Source organism: Galeopterus variegatus, unplaced genomic scaffold, assembly GCF_000696425.1.
Source record: "Galeopterus variegatus unplaced genomic scaffold, G_variegatus-3.0.2 Scaffold2472, whole genome shotgun sequence".
Classification (NCBI taxonomy): domain Eukaryota; kingdom Metazoa; phylum Chordata; class Mammalia; order Dermoptera; family Cynocephalidae; genus Galeopterus; species Galeopterus variegatus.
The window spans coordinates 249563-265080 of record NW_007728583.1 but is presented as its reverse complement, the minus strand read 5'-3'; the positions used below and the strand labels follow the sequence as shown (position 1 = coordinate 265080).

General features: G+C 51.1%; 2 protein-coding genes and 1 non-coding gene across 4 annotated transcripts in view; all 3 read left to right on the top strand.

Moving 5' to 3' along the window:
- The window catches only part of ZBTB22 (zinc finger and BTB domain containing 22), a 4367-nt gene extending 1225 nt beyond the window's left edge, over positions 1 to 3142 (top strand). Inside the window, exon 2 of the mRNA XM_008581839.1 lies at positions 593 to 3142. Coding sequence (XP_008580061.1) covers positions 593 to 2557 — 1965 coding nt within the window. The 3' untranslated portion in view covers positions 2558 to 3142. The remainder of the gene's footprint in view (positions 1 to 592) is intronic.
- A 93-nt stretch (positions 3143 to 3235) lies between these two features.
- TAPBP (TAP binding protein (tapasin)) lies at positions 3236 to 14840 on the top strand. Of its 2 annotated transcripts, none has more exons than XM_008581837.1 (8): positions 3236 to 3526; positions 3685 to 3855; positions 4088 to 4348; positions 10601 to 10765; positions 11381 to 11722; positions 11802 to 11891; positions 12023 to 12060; positions 13764 to 14840. In XM_008581837.1, exons 1-8 carry the CDS (start codon positions 3490 to 3492, stop codon positions 13773 to 13775), a joined length of 1116 nt encoding a protein of 371 aa, XP_008580059.1. In that variant the 5' UTR covers positions 3236 to 3489; the 3' UTR covers positions 13776 to 14840. The 2 variants fall into 2 exon arrangements, with proteins under 2 accessions (XP_008580059.1, XP_008580058.1); XM_008581836.1 differs by having other exon boundaries at positions 10601 to 10999.
- TRNAI-GAU lies at positions 12568 to 12641 on the top strand. Its single transcript has one exon. It is a non-coding gene; the product is annotated as a tRNA-Ile (tRNA).
- Positions 14841 to 15518: the final 678 nt, after the last annotated feature.

Sequence of the window (15518 nt, the reverse complement as noted above, 5' to 3'; positions counted from 1 at the left end):
GAGAGGAGCGGGGGGGTGGGCGGGGGGTAGACAAGGGGCGTGGCCTAAGGGACCGAGGGGGCGGAGCAAGGAGCGAGACTTGAAATGGGTGGAGCTAGAGATAAGCTGGGGGCTAAAGGGGGCGTGATCGGTGAGGGGCGGGGGGGAGCATAGCCTAAGGGGAGATGGAGTAAGGGGTGATTTTCAGTAGAGAAGACCTGCCCCCCTTTTGGTCTTTGTACAGAACACGAAAAAGGTGGATTTTGGAAAGTCAAGCTCTCAGGCAAATGGAAAATTGGGTGTAATTTTGAGGGAAGACACCCCATTCCCTAAGAGTACCTTATTTCCCTAACTTCCAAGGAAAAGGCACTGGATTTAGAGTCAGGACACCTGTGGTTGCTGGCGCTGCCGCTTACTGACTGCGTGACCCTGAATAATCTCTTAATCTTTCTGAGCCTCAGTTTCCTCATCTGTCAAATGGGGTTTAGAGGAATACCTACCTCACAGTGTTATTGTGGGGAATTACTCAGATGAGAGTTGTGAACATATTTTTAAATTCTAAAGGAAGGGCTATGTTGTGAGATTTATCATTCTTCTCTCTTTTTCTTCCCAGAGACCCCCCCGGCCGCCCTTCTCCTTCCTTTGTTCCTGTGGCTGGGGGGGGGTTATCCCCCCCCTCCACAACATGGAGCCATCTCCTCTGTCTCCCAGTGGAGCAGCACTCCCCCTGCCTCTATCACTGGCTCCACCCCCACTACCTCTGCCAGCAGCTGCAGTGGTACACGTGTCTTTCCCTGAGGTGACCAGTGCCCTCCTGGAATCCCTCAATCAGCAGCGGCTGCAGGGCCAGCTCTGTGATGTGTCCATCCGAGTGCAGGGCAGGGAGTTCCGGGCTCATCGGGCTGTCCTGGCTGCCTCCTCCCCTTACTTCCATGACCAGGTCCTACTCAAGGGTATGACCTCTATCTCGCTACCCAGCGTCATGGACCCAGGCGCTTTCGAGACTGTCCTGGCTTCTGCTTACACAGGCCGCCTCAGCATGGCCGCTGCTGATATTGTCAACTTCCTCACAGTGGGGTCTGTGCTCCAAATGTGGCACATTGTGGACAAGTGCACTGAACTCCTCCGAGAAGGCCGGGCCTCGGCCACGACCACCATCACTACTGCTGCAGCCACCTCTGTCACTGTCCCTGGTGCTGGGGTTCCATCAGGGAGTGGGGCCACTGTTGCCCCCGCCACCATGGGCTCCATGCGTTCCCATGCCTCTAGCCACGCCAGTGAGAATCAGTCTCCCAGCAGCAGCAACTACTTCAGCCCCCGGGAATCCACTGATTTCTCATCTTCCTCTCAAGAGACATTTGCAGCTTCTGCAGTGGGCAGTGGAGAGCGGCGAGGAGGCGGCCCTGTATTCCCAGCCCCTGTGGTTGGCAGTGGGGGGGCTACATCTGGGAAGCTGCTGCTGGAGGCAGATGAGCTGTGTGATGATGGTGGGGATGGGAGGGGGGCAGTCGTCCCTGGGGCTGGGCTCCGGCGGCCCACCTACGCACCCCACAGCATCATGCCACAGAAACACTGGGTGTATGTGAAGCGGGGTGGAAACTGCCCCGCACCAGCACCCCTGGTTCCCCAAGACCCAGAGATGGAGGAGGAAGAAGAGGAGGAAGACCTGGTGTTGACCTGTGAGGATGATGAAGATGAAGAGCTGGGAGGTGGTTCTGGGGTTCCAGCGGGGGGAGGGCCTGAAGCTACCCTCAGCATAAGCGATGTCCGCACCCTGACTGAGCCTACCGACAAGGGGGAGGAGCAGGTCAACTTCTGTGAGTCCTCCAATGACTTTGGCCCCTATGAGGGTGGGGGTCCCGGCGCAGGGCTTGACGACTCAGGGGGACCCATCCCCACCTCCTATGCCCCCTCCCACCCTCCGAGACCCCTCCTTCCTTTGGACATGCAGGGCAACCAGATCCTGGTCTTCCCATCATCTTCATCCTCCGCCTCACAGGCTCCGGGCCAGCCACCAGGGAATCAAGCCGAACACCACGGGGCGGTGACCCCAGGGGGCACATCGGTGGGGGGCCTGGGTGTGCCAGGTGGCGCTGGCGGGGCCCCTGGAGGGACCAGCAGCGGGGACGGGAATAAGATCTTTCTGTGCCACTGCGGGAAGGCCTTCTCCCACAAGAGCATGCGGGACCGGCACGTGAACATGCACCTCAACCTGCGGCCCTTTGACTGCCCTGTGTGCAACAAAAAGTTCAAGATGAAGCACCATTTGACTGAGCACATGAAGACGCACACAGGTCTGAAGCCCTACGAGTGCGGCGTCTGCGCCAAGAAGTTCATGTGGCGAGACAGCTTCATGCGCCACCGGGGACACTGTGAGCGCCGGCACCGCCTGGGCGGGGCCGGACCCGGGGCGCCCACGGGTCCAGCCTTGCAGCCCAAGAGTGAGTCCTCCGGAGCGGGCGGGGTCAGTGGCGATGAGGCAAGTGGGGCCACGCCCCAGTCCAGCAGACGTGTTTGGTCCCCACCCGGCGTCCACAAGGTGGAGATGGGCTTCAATGGGGGCGGAGGAGCAAACTGAAGGGGCAGGCTACTTGGGAGTAGCTTTCGGGAAAGAGGGAATAGGGAGCACAGTCCAGGGACGCTGTGGCCCCTGGTCTCTCACCCTACTTACTGTCTTCCTTTATCTCTATGGACTTGTACATATTCTGGAGGGGGAACCCCGTTGCACCATGGCCAGCCCATTCCACCCCTCAGCTCCTCCCTCCCTAGGTGTCCCTTCCTTCCCCTCCGATGGGTCCATCGAAGCCCCAGCTTCACAGAGTAGGGCGCGCATGATGAGGGGAGGGAGAGGGGAAGTTTTGAGCATCCTGGAGTCACAGGGTCAAGGGGTCAGGTGGTTGTAGTCTGTGCCTGAAGTCTGTGTTTGTGTTGTTGTGGGGACCAGACCTTTGAGTCCCACCTTTGTCCCAGAACCTACCCCCTCCCAAAGGATGAACCCCTTATTTCTATCCTATCTTACCCCCCTCCCCTGGGGATCCCCAACTCTGTTCTCGTGGGGGAGTGGGTAGAGACCAGGAGGGAGTAAGTCGTAGGAGTACGAAGTTTTTATTTTTTTAAAAAAATAGTGATTAAAATATTTATTGGTCATTTCACTTGGCTTCCCTACAACCCTTATGTGTTTGCTGGGGACCCGGCACAGGTGGGGGAAAGCGGGATTGAAGGTTCTCGGGGAAGTGGATGATGGAGGGGGAGGATAAGGTCAATTTGGAGAAGGCTCGAGCTTGGCGCTGCTGGGTGGTCCAGGAGGGCGCCGCAGGGCTGAGGTACCTTGACGAGAATTGGAGAGGATGTTCTCGGATCCCCGCCTGGTCCGTGGCAGACGCACCCGCCTCCCAGGCGTCCTCACCTAACCAGTGCGGGGATTTCCTCCGCCCCTCCTGCTGGCGTTTGGAGGAAAGTGAAAGTGAAAGGGGGAAGAGGAGGCTTCTGGGCTGAGGAGATCGCGGCGCCATGAAGCCCCTGTCCCTGCTCCTCGTTGTGGCTTTGGGTGAGCGAACAACGCGGCTCCTTGCCCGGGAACAGTGGGGCGGAGAGAGGGGGGGCGGGGAAGCGGAGGGAGGTGGCTCTACCAGGCGCCCGACAACAGGGTGGGGGGCGGGTTCCGCAACACCCGGCTGCCTTCTCACTCGCGCACCTCTCCCCCAGGCCTGGTGACCGCCGCCTCGGCAGGACCCACGGTGATCGAGTGCTGGTTCGTCGAGGATGCGGGCGGGGGCAGACTGGCCAAGAGACCCGCTGCACTGCTGCTGCGCCAGGGACCAGAAGGACCGCCGTCCCGGCCGGACCTCGACCCTAAGCTCTACCTCAGCCTGCACGGTGAGTCTTCCGGGACTCGCCCCCACCTCTGTCGCCTCCACCGAAACCTTCTCCTTTTTAGATCGCGCAGTGACTTCTGGCCTCAGTTTCCCTTTATGTAAAATGAGTCTGGATTACCTCCAAACCTCTCACTACGGGGTAGTCTGTGCGTTTGGAGTTCCCCGAACGCTGCCCCTCCAGCCCCTTTCCTGGCCGCGACTCTACAGCTGCAGCTTCCATTCTGCGCTCACAGACCCTGCCGGCGCTCTCCAGGCTGCCTTCAGGCGGTACCCCCGGGGCGCCCCCGCGCCACACTGCGAGATGAGTCGCTTCTTCCCGCTCCCTGCCTCAGCGAATTGGGCCAGCGGCCTGACCCCGGAGCAGAGTTGTCCTCGGGCCCTGGACGGGGCTTGGCTGATGGTCAGTATGTCCAGCTCGGTCTTCAGCCTCTCCAGCCTCTTGAGACCACAGCCGGAGCCTCAACAGGAGCCTGTTCTCATCACCATGGCAACAGGTAGCTGGGGAGGGGAGGTGGAGTTGGATAGTAAATTCTACGGGTCCAGATCAGCCTGTGACTTGCTGTATGGACTCGAGCGAGTCATTTCCCCAATCGGGGTTCTGTTTCCTTTTTTGTAAAGCGAGGTGGTTCGGCAAGAGTTACCACTCCTTCTAGCCCTCACCCAGTAAAAACAACAACAAAAAAAACCAGACAAAACCCCCCACCTGCGGGTTGGGGGCGGGGCTTCATTGGTATTCGGAAGGGCGGAGCTTTGGATAGGAGGGGTTTCCTCACACCCGACCTTGAGAAACTTGTAAGGTGATAGGGTTGGGAGGAGTTCAGAAGCGGGAAGTTTTCTCTCCCTTGCTCCCAGATCCCACCTTGCTAGGCACGCCCACCTTTGAGGTTCACCCTATTTAAAAAACCAGCCTTCGAGCCCACACCCGGCGCTGCGGCAATCAGCAAAGCCAAGCCTCTTGCACTCAAGCGTGTTCACCTTCCCTGACAACTGTTTCCTTAAGGCGCGTGGGGATACGCTGACTCTCAGTGGGCGGAAGAAAAGGGCGGGAGACCCGATGGTTTCCACTGCAAAGACTGCTTATTGCATAGTGATACGCGGCGTGAGGCCCAGGGCTCGGGGAGGGAGTGGGCGGATAATATGAGAAGCGGGAAGACCTGACCCGGATATCTAGAAGCTCTCCCTTCTCGCAGCAGAGGCCGGGTAAGATATCGGTAACATCTTCGGGTTCTCTCAGTCTCGTACGATTTTACGTGGACAACACATCCTGAGGGATAGGTCAACCCCACCCGAGCCCCTCCATCCTCCCTTCCCCCGTACTTCCTCCCTGACACTCTCCTCAATGAGAGAATCACTCACAGGACCTGAAATCCTCGCCTCTTCCTACACCTGCATTCTTAGTCTCCAGCTCCCACCCCGGCCAGGGGCGGAGGAAAACTACTCATTGTGGGAACAGTAGCTCTCTGCAGTGGGGGGGAATATTTCTTAGGGGGGGCTGGCTTCAATAAGATAGCGGTGAGAAGGTCCTTTTCCCTCTGTCTGTTTTTCCAATTTTTAAAATGTGGATACTCATTCCCAGCTGTCTTTCCATTGTTCTGTCTATCAAGGGAGACACTTAATTTATTCACTGATTCGACAAATGCTTATTAGCACCAAGAATAAGTTAGGGCTCAGAAGTTCTCAGTCCAGACCACAAATAAGAATCCTGTTGGAAGTTTCTAAATATATTGAAACCTGGGTACCTCTCCTGGCCAAGTAAATCAGAATCTCTGGGGTGGCCCTGGGCATATTAAGGGTCACAGAGGTGATCAGATGTAGATTCTGCTGTCAAGAAGGTTCTCAGTAGATTTGTCATGGATAATCCTAATGTAAAGTAGAAAGTGACTTGTGCCAGTGAAGGAAGTGCAGATAGGAAGCCCTAGGAGGGCCCAGGTGGGAAGAATGTCAGCATCTCACAGACCACTGGGGTAATAACAAGTTACTGTGCTCTGTCTTCCTTTTCAAGCATTACTGCTTAATTAGGATTTAAGAAAATGAAAGCTATTGTGGTTGTGATGTAAGATTGTTTTTTTTTGGGAAACTGGCCAATACAGGGATCTGAACCCTTGACCTTTGTGTTATAGCACCGAGCTCCAACCAACTGAGCAACTGTCCAGCCCTCTCATGAAATATTTTTAAATGTTTGTTGGCAAATATACTTTCTTGACATACTTTGTGTGTATAGTATTTAATGTTACCTCTCCCCCAGGGTGATGGAGATGCAAAGGATTACTCACAGCCCATTTCTTTTGAGCAGTGAGAAGCCCCGAAGGGGTTAATTTTCCAGTAACCCTCAAGAGAGGCATTCCTCCTTGGAAAAATAACACCGACTGGGTCTTCTCCTAGTATTTGTTTTCCAGGGCAGAAAGTTACAGAAAAGGAACAGAGGTGGTTACAAAAAGAACAGTAAGATAATTGTCATGGCAACACTCATTTATTTGTAAAAAGTGGATCCACCAACAAAATCTCATTCTTAGCAAATACTTTCTTTTCCTACAGCAATTTCCTCAGTATATTTACATAACAACCAAGCAACTTTCTCAACATATCAATCAGTAGGTTAACCTGTACCAAGGACATTTGCCCTTTGAACCAGCAATTTTGCTGTGTTACAGTTCTTTATCTACAACAGAGACTTTAGCCTGGGGAAAGTTTCCTGTCTTTGGCAAGCTTAACATTTCTATGTGTAATTTTAAAAAGTTAGGCCATACCTGAAATTACAGGGTCTTGGAATCTAGGCCCTGTGAAATACATTTGCTATGTAAATGTTACTCCACATTTAATTCTCACCATTCTTTTATAATACTGTTATGGAAAATTTCAAAGATATGCAAAAGTAGAGAGAATTGTATAATGAGCCCCCCATACCTGTTACCCACTTGTGTAGTTATTACATTTTGCCAGATTGTTTCACCTATCCTCCCTCTATCTTCTTTTTTTATTTTTTTCTGAAGTATTTTAAAGTGTATCCTAGGCATCATATTATTTTACTCATAATTACTTAGTAAGCATCTCTATTAAATGAGGATTTAAGAAAAAACATAATCACAATACCATTATCACACCTAACAAAACAAATAATAATTCCTTAATATTATCTAATTCCTAGCCCATATTAAAAATTTCCTGATTGTCTCAGTGATGTCCTTTTACAGTTGATTTGCTCAAATCACAGTCCAAAACAGGTTCATATGTTATATTTGGTTGTTATACTAGTCTGCTTAGGCTGCCATAACAAAATTCCATAGATTGGGTGCTTAACAGACAGAAATTTATTTTCTCACAGTTCTGTAGGCTAGACATCCAAGATCAAGGTGCCAGCAGGGTTGGTGTCTGATGAGGGCTCTCCCTTTGGTATGCAGAGCAAGACCTTTTTGCTGTGTCCTCACATGACAGAGAGAAAAAGCTCTGGTGTCTTTTCTACTTCTTATAGGACACCAGTCCTTTTGGATTAGGGCCCCATCCTTATGACCTCATTTACCTTTTATCACCATCTCATAGTCCTTATCTCTAAATACAGTCACCTTGGGGATTAGGGCTTCAACATATGAATTTTGGGGACACAACACTTAGTTCATAACAGTTGTTTTGTGTCTTAGGTGTCTCTTTTTAATTTGGCAGCTGGCCAGTATGGGAACCCAAACCCTTGACCTTGGTGTTATAACAATGTGTTCTAACCAACTGGGTCTCTTTTATTCTATAATTGCCATCCCTTCCCTTTAAAAAAAAAAATGTTATCGATTTGTTGGAGAAACCTGGTCATCTGTCCTGTAGAATTTCCCACATTCTATATTTGGCCAATTGTTTCCTTAAGGTGTCATTTACCTTGTTCCTCTTTCCTCCGTATTTCCTATAAACTTATTGTTAGATCTAGAAACTTGATTAGATTTAGATTTAATTTTTTTTTCCAGTGATACTTTATAATTAGTTGTTATCCATTCACCTTTTTAACAGAAAAGCAGAAACGTATGTATATAAGCTACAAAACAGGAAGAACTTTTCCTTACTCTTCTGGCCCTGTTATATTTACATTTGTATTCTTACAAAGTACAGTTTATGGGATGCAGGTCTAAAATTGCTTCTAATAAACCTTATTAAAGATTACTGTTAGTGTAAGGTTAAACTGTAAAACCTTTAAGTTTTGTTTATTAATTATGTGGATCTTTTTCAAAAATTCAAAAGTATATTTCTGGATTTTGATAAACTAAGGGAAATTACATACTTTTTTTTTTATTCTACTGAGCTAAAACAATCCCATGAAATTGAAAAAAGTTTAACCTTATAGGCCTCAGATGCTAGGATTAAAAATATAAGAGTGTGGTGCTGATAATAACAAGGTCCAGGGTTCAATCCCTGTACTGGCCAGCCACCAAAAGACAAAAGAAAGCAAAAAACATAATTACAAGAGGCAAAAAAGATTCCTTCCACCTGGTGGACCCAGACATCTCTGGGAAGTAGCAGAGGTACTGACTTTGAAGGACATTTAGAGGTTTTGAAGAAAATGGGAAAGACATTATAAACCGAAGGAACCTCATGACCAAAGCGAAGAGATACCCAATGATTAGAATTTCTACCAGGTGGGGGCCGGGGCCGGCCCCATGGCTCACTCGGGAGAGTGTGGCACTGGTAGCACTGAGGCCGCGGGTTTGGGTCCTCTGTGGGGATGGCCGGTGCGTGTGCAAAAAAAAAGAATTTCTACCAGGCGGGGCCAGCCTGTGGCTCACTCAGGAGAGTGTGGTGCTGATAACACCAAGGCCACAGGTTCGGATCTCTATATAGGGATGGCCGGTTAGCTCACTTGGGAGAGCGTGGTGCTGACAACACCAAGTCAAGGGTTAAGATCCCCTTACCAGTCATCTTTAAAAAAAAAAAAAAGAATTTCTACCAGGCACAAGAAGGGGATTCTTGGTTAGAGTGTGGTGTTGATAACATTAAGGTCAAGGTCAAGGGTTTGGATCCCTGGACTGGCCAGCTGCCAAAAAAGAAAAAGAAACAGGACTAGAAAAGAAAGTTTTTTGTTTTTTTTTTTTGGTTGCTGGCCGGTACAGGGATCTGAACCCTTGACCTTGAGCACTAAAAATTGAATCCAGGCCATCTAGCTCCAGCCTGTACCTTTAGCTGCTGACTTCCTAGGTAGCTGGGATTTTTAAACAGGCAAGTGACCTGATCAGACTAGTAGTCACATTGTTTGGCTACAGTGTGAAGGAGGAGTTAAAGGAGAGAGCGACTGAGGATAGGGAGACCAGAGAGGAGGCAGTTGTAATTGTCCAAATGTACGTTGATGAGGACCTCAGTTGAAAACAAATGTGAGATCTATTAGGACCTGGTGGGGATAGTATGTAGCACATTATTTTTGGCAATTTGCTTTTCCCTCACTAGACTGTAGGCAATTTGAGGGCAGGGACTCTCTGTCTTGTTCACTACTTTATCCTCTACACTATACCTTGAACATCCTAGGTGCTCAATAAATATTTGTTGAATGAATGAATGAGAGGAAGGAGTCTGAGTCCAGGTATTTGCCTTTAGCGTCTGAGGGGCTGGTGGTGACCAATTGTCAGAGACAGAGAAGATGGACTTTGGAGCAGGATGGGGGAATGTTGCAGAAGTGTCATGGAGTTGGGGCATGTTAAGTTTGTCTGGCAGATGGTTAGGTGTAATCATAGCAAACACTTTAGTAGATTTACTGGTTTCCAAACATGGTTCTAAGCACCTTTCATAGATAGGTTTCTTGTTACCCCAAATCAGAAACTGAATAGAAGGGCCCTGTGGCGCACTTGGGAGAGTGCGGCGCTTGGGTGCGCAGCGGTGCTCCCACTGCGGGTTCGGATCCTATATAAGGATGGCCGGTGCGCTCACTGGCTGAGTGTGGTGCGGGCCACACCAAGCCAAGGGTTGCGATCCCCTTACCGGTACCACACACAAAAAAATTGAATAGATTTGGGAAGCAAGAGGTATTAAGTGCTTTCATTTATTTATTTATTTTTTGGCGGATGACCAATATGGAGATCAGAACCTTTGATCTTGTTATAACACCACACTGTAACTGACTGAGCTAACTGGCTAGCCCTTCATCCCTATTTTAAAGATTAGGAAGGTGAGCCATGGAAAAGTGAAGGAAGTGGCCCAAGGCCATATAAATAAGCTGTGGAGTTAGGATTTGTGCCAGGGCAGCCAAGCTCAAAGCACTTAACCACTGCACTATGCTGCTTCAGTAGAACATAGAGGTCTGTGCTCAGGTCTAGGCTAGAGCCAAAACCTCCCAGTAAATACTCTGGACAGCACCATAAGATTGACAGTCATCAGTCGCTGTCTTCACCAGTAACCAAGAAAGGCCTGGCTCTTCAAGGGTGATTCTTGGAGACTGGACTGGTTCAGATTGTGTCAGAAGTACCCTCAGATCCTACTGTCCTCAGAGCCTGAGTGGGCTGTGTGTTCAGAGCAGGCTTCAAAGGTCATATACCTTCACTGCTTCTATTCACCCCTAGACCTCTCTGCTTATTCTCAGCCACAACAGGTTCCACCCAGTCCCAGAGCAAAGGGGATTTGCAGGGAGGGCTGGGAGATGGTGAGCATCAGAAAAGGAGGTGTGCTCTGAGGGGTGGATAAATTGGAGTTCAGTCCTCCCTATAATTCCATTTCTCTCCCTATTTTTTCTCCTTCTTTCTCTCCTTTGTGCCCCTCCCACTTCCTCATCCCCCTATTTTCCCCAGTGGTGTTGACTGTCCTCACCCACACCCCTGCCCCTCGAATCCGACTGGGACAAGATGCTATGCTGGACTTGAGTTTCGCCTACATGCCCACAACCCCCGAGGCCACCTCATCTCTGGCCCAAGGCCCCCCTCCCTTTGGGCTGGAGTGGCGACGCCAGCATCTGGGTAAGGGACACCTGCTCCTGGCTGCAACTCCTGGTCTGAGTAGGCAGATGCCGGCAGCCCAAGAGGGGGCAGTGGCATTTGCTGCTTGGGATGATGATGAGCCGTGGGGTCCATGGACTGGGAATGGGACCTTCTGGCTGCCTGCAGTGCAGCCCTTTCAGGAGGGAACCTATCTTGCCACTGTACACCTGCCATACCTGCAAGGACAAGTCACCCTGGAGCTTGCTGTGCACAGTAAGTGGGGGGACAGAGGTCCCCACAGGTACAGGGTGGACACTAAGATTATGGGGACGCCATGATAGGGGAAGGTATGCTAGAAAAGAGGATGCCTGGGTGAGTGAATGGACATAGATGGGGGTCCCTGGGAAACTCAGGGGCTTTGGAATGAAGGTTCCCAAATCTGGGGGAAGGTTGAATGGAGGTCCCTGAGAATCTGGAGGACTTTAGCATGGGGATTACTGTGAAGCATCAATGGGGAAATAGTGGGTTCCCTATCCAGGAAGAAGAAACCCAGAACCCTTTCAGTTTTGGTAAAGCCAGAGGGCAAACTGAAGGTCTCTGAGGGAGGATGATGTGGATTGATTTCCCCAGGTTTATTTTCTGCTCTTTCCACAGAGCCCCCCAAAGTGTCCCTGACACCAGCACCCCTTGTATGGGCTGCCCCAGGGGAGGAACCCCCGGAATTACTCTGCCTTGTTTCCCACTTCTACCCTTCTGAGGGCCTGGAGGTGCAGTGGGAGCTCCGGGGTGGCCCCCAGGGTGGCTCTCAGAACGCCGGTGGGCAGAGGTGGCTTTCCACCCTGCGCCACCATTCAGATGGCTCTGTCAGTCTCTCCGGGCACCTGCGGCCGCCCCCGGTTACCGCCGAGCAGCATGGGGCACGCTATGTGTGTCATGTCTACCACCCCAGCCTGCCAGCCTCTGGTCGCAGCGCCGAGGTTACCCTGGAGGTAGCAGGTAAGAGCTGGGAGCACAGTGGAGCCCAGGCCCACATCTGGGAAAACAAGCAGCTCACTCTTGCCCCTCTGCCTGCCAGGACTCTCCGGGCCCTCCCTGGAGGACGGCATAGGCCTTTTCCTGTCTGCCTTTCTCCTCCTCGGATTCATCAAGGTGCTGGGCTGGGTCGGTGAGTGTGAGCCCCACCCTGACCCCTGACTGGGGACATTCTCTGCCTACTCCCAAAAACCTGACACCCATCCCTCTGCCTTCCCCCTCTACCACGCCCATATCCCATCACTTTTCCATCTTCTTCCACAGCTGCCTACCTGTCCATTCGCAAGGATTCAAAGGAGAAGGTAACAGCTCTGTACCTCCACTTATCTTTCCCTTCTCATCTTATCCCCTCTCCCCAACTCATCACCCATGGAGGGAGGCTGCTGGTATAGTGGGCATACCCTGGATTTGGAAGTGGAATTCACAAAGACCTGGGTTTTTTTTTTTTTTTTAAAAGATGACCGGTAAGGGGATCTTAACCCTTGACTTGGTGTTGTCAGCACCACGCTCAGCCAGTGAGCGAACCGGCCATCCCTATGTGGGATCCGAACCCGGGGCCTTGGTGTTATCAACACCACACTCTCCCGAGTGAGCCACGGGCCGGCCCGGCACAAAGACCTGGGTTAAGTCCTGCTGTTACATCCTAACTGTAGGTGCCCCTGAACATACTACTTAATCTACATCTGTTTCCTTGGGTGTAGGGATTTTTAAAAATGATTCAGGCAACACTGTCCAATAGAAAAATAATGCAAGCCACAAATGTAAACAAATAATCTAGTAGTCACATTTAAAAAGTAAAAAGAAGGGCTGGCTGGTTAGCTTAGTTGGTTAGAGCATGATGCTGATAACACCAAGGACCCAGGTTCAATCCCTGTACTGGCCAGTTGCCAAAAAAAAGGGGGGTGGGCAGCCCATGGCTCACTTGGGAGAGTGTGGTGCTGATAACACCAAGTCAAGGATTAAGATCACCTTACCAGTCATCTTTAAAAAAAAAAAAAAGTAAAAAGAAACAGGTAAATTAATTTAATAGTACACTTTATTTTTACTATTATTTTTTAAAAAGACGACCGGTAAGGGGATTTTTTTTTTTTTTTTAAAGATGACTGGTAAGGGGATCTTAACCCTTGACTTGGTGTTGTCAGCACCACGCTCACCCAGTGAGCTAACCGGCCATTCCTATCATGGGATCCGAACCCGTGACCTTAGTGTTATCAGCACCACACTCTCCTGAATGAGCCATGGGCCGGCCCCAGTAAGGGGATCTTAACCCTTAACTTGGTGTTGTCAGCACTACGCTCTCTGAAGTGAGCCACGGGCCGGCCCTAACAGTACACTTTAATATATCCAAAATATTATTTCAACATGTAAACAATATATGAAATTATAGTCTTTTTTCCATCCTAAGTCTTCGAAAGCAGGTGTTTATTTTTATTTATTTTTTATTTTTATTTATTTTTTGTCTTTTTCCGTGTCCGGCAATGGATCGCAACCCTGTGTCGCCCCCGTACCGGACCAGGACCGGCAACGGGATCGCAACCCTTGGTGTTGCCCCCACGCCTCGCTCAGCCAGTGAGCGGGAACCGGTCTGTATGTGGGATCCGAACCCTCGGCGGGAGCGCCGCCGCGCTTCCCAAGTGGCGCACTAGCGCAGTGCGCCACCGGGCCGGCCCAGGTGTTTATTTTTAAACCGTTAACATCTCAGTTCACACTAGCCACATTTCAAATGCTCAATAGCCACATGTGGGTGGTGGCTACCATATTGGACAGCAGAACCTTAGAGGACTGTGAGGAGTATTAAAGAAGATAGTGCATGTCCTTTAGAAGGTACAGGAGATAAAGAACTCAGTACAGTGTCTGGCAGCCAGAAAACACAGAAAATGTTAGCCCCATCCTTCTCCCATCCTCTGTGCCCGTGATGGTTCATATGTCTCTAGATTGACTGTTAGCAGGTCACACTGCCTTCCAAAATCCTGAATTCCTCACCTTCTCCTTACTTCTCTTCCAGAAAGCCCAGTGAGGGCACTCAGCACCACTGTGGAAGCCACTATCATCTCTGGCCCAAGCTACTGTGGTACCTCCCCCAAACAGTACCCCACCATGTGCTCCTATTCCCTCCAATTTCCCTCTACTGAGTGGCCAGAATGGCTTTCGTACAAAACAAATCTTATGGCATTCACTTCCTTAGAGATGTAGGGTGGTGGTTCTCAAATGTTTTGGTCTCAGGACCTCTTAAAAATTATCAAGGACCCTAAAGAGCTTTTGCTTATGTGGGTTATAATTATTGATATTTATTGTACTAGAACTTAAAATTGAGAAAAACTCAAAACACAAGAACGCATAAGCACACGTTCCATTCATTGTGAGAGCTATGGTGTCAATACAAATAATGTTAATTCTGGAAAACTCCACTGTACACCCTTAGAGAATATAATGAAAAAGACAAATAACATCTTGCTATTCTTATGAAAATAGTCTTAATCTCACACACTCCCTGAAATAGTCTCTGGGACCTCTGGGACAGAGACCACACTTGGAGAACCGGTGCTCTAGGGCCAAACCCATTCTTCTTTCCGGGCCTATGTGTACCCCGTGCTGGAGCCACTGCCTACCTCCCCAGTCCTCCCTGGTGCTCCCAGCCCTCCTCTCAATGCTCATCATGACAGCTAATTCCTTTTCTCCAATGAGCCAAACGCCTGCTCGCCGCCGGGTCCCAGCGCTCTGTTCCCTCTCCTGGACTACAGACCAGGTCACCCTCGTCATTCTCCTCAGACTGCCGCGTGTCCCTCTTGTGCAGTTCACCACAGTTTTATTTAAGTAACTGTGCGAGTCGTTAAATGCCTGTCTCCCTCCCGGACTGTGGGCTCCTCGAGGGCAGGAACGAGTCTGGCTGTCCACGGTGTACGTTTGCGCCGCGCCGGCACGAGGCCTCTCGCCCACTGGAGGGCGCTCATCAAGCTGCTGGATGTTGGACGAAGGAAGCGGCGGCGCAGCTTAGGGACCTCTGAGGGGCCGAAGGTCGGCCAGGCCGATGGGGGAGCGGGTCTAATCGTGTGGGAATAAAGTTGTGTTCCTGTGCTTCCAACCGGGTCTCTCATTCTACCCCTTTTTCAAGCACAATGAATCTTCCAATCACCACCGGTTCCTTCCAATTACCCAGATCTCCCAGACGCCTCGGAGACATCTAACCCCCGTCGAGACAAGTCCGGGCAGCAGCGTGCTCTCCCGGAGCTAGGCGACCCGCAGCAAACAGATGGCTGCCCCGGCCGCCGGAAACCCCGGAGCTCCGATCTGGAACCGGTTGTGGTGACTTCCTGCCCCGCCCTTTAGGAGAAGGCGGGAACCTAGGGCTCCTCGGAAAACCCGAAGTGGATTTCCGCCCGCTACACTCGTGGGTTGGCGTGCAGAGTGGAGCCCCGGAGGTGGAGTGACAGTGTCCTTCTACGCCTAAAACTCTTACCGCGGGAAGTTTTAGCCTTGTTTTTGTTGGGGAGGGGAATGTCAAATTCTGCTCCTACCCTCCCCCGGGGTCTGGAATCTTTATCCCAGTGCAGTACGGGGCGACTTGGGCTCCAGAGTCCGCGAGTCGGGGGTGGGGCGGAGGACAGAGGACCTGTGGACCCGGGCTACTGGGTCCTGGCCCCTGGGCGTCCAGCGCTTCCGTAGTCCGCGGCCCTGGCTCCTGTCCTCACTTCCTTCCCCTTTTGGCTCCTGCTCTCGGAGCGGGCGGACGCGGGGGGGAGCGGAAAGGGCGGGAGTGCCC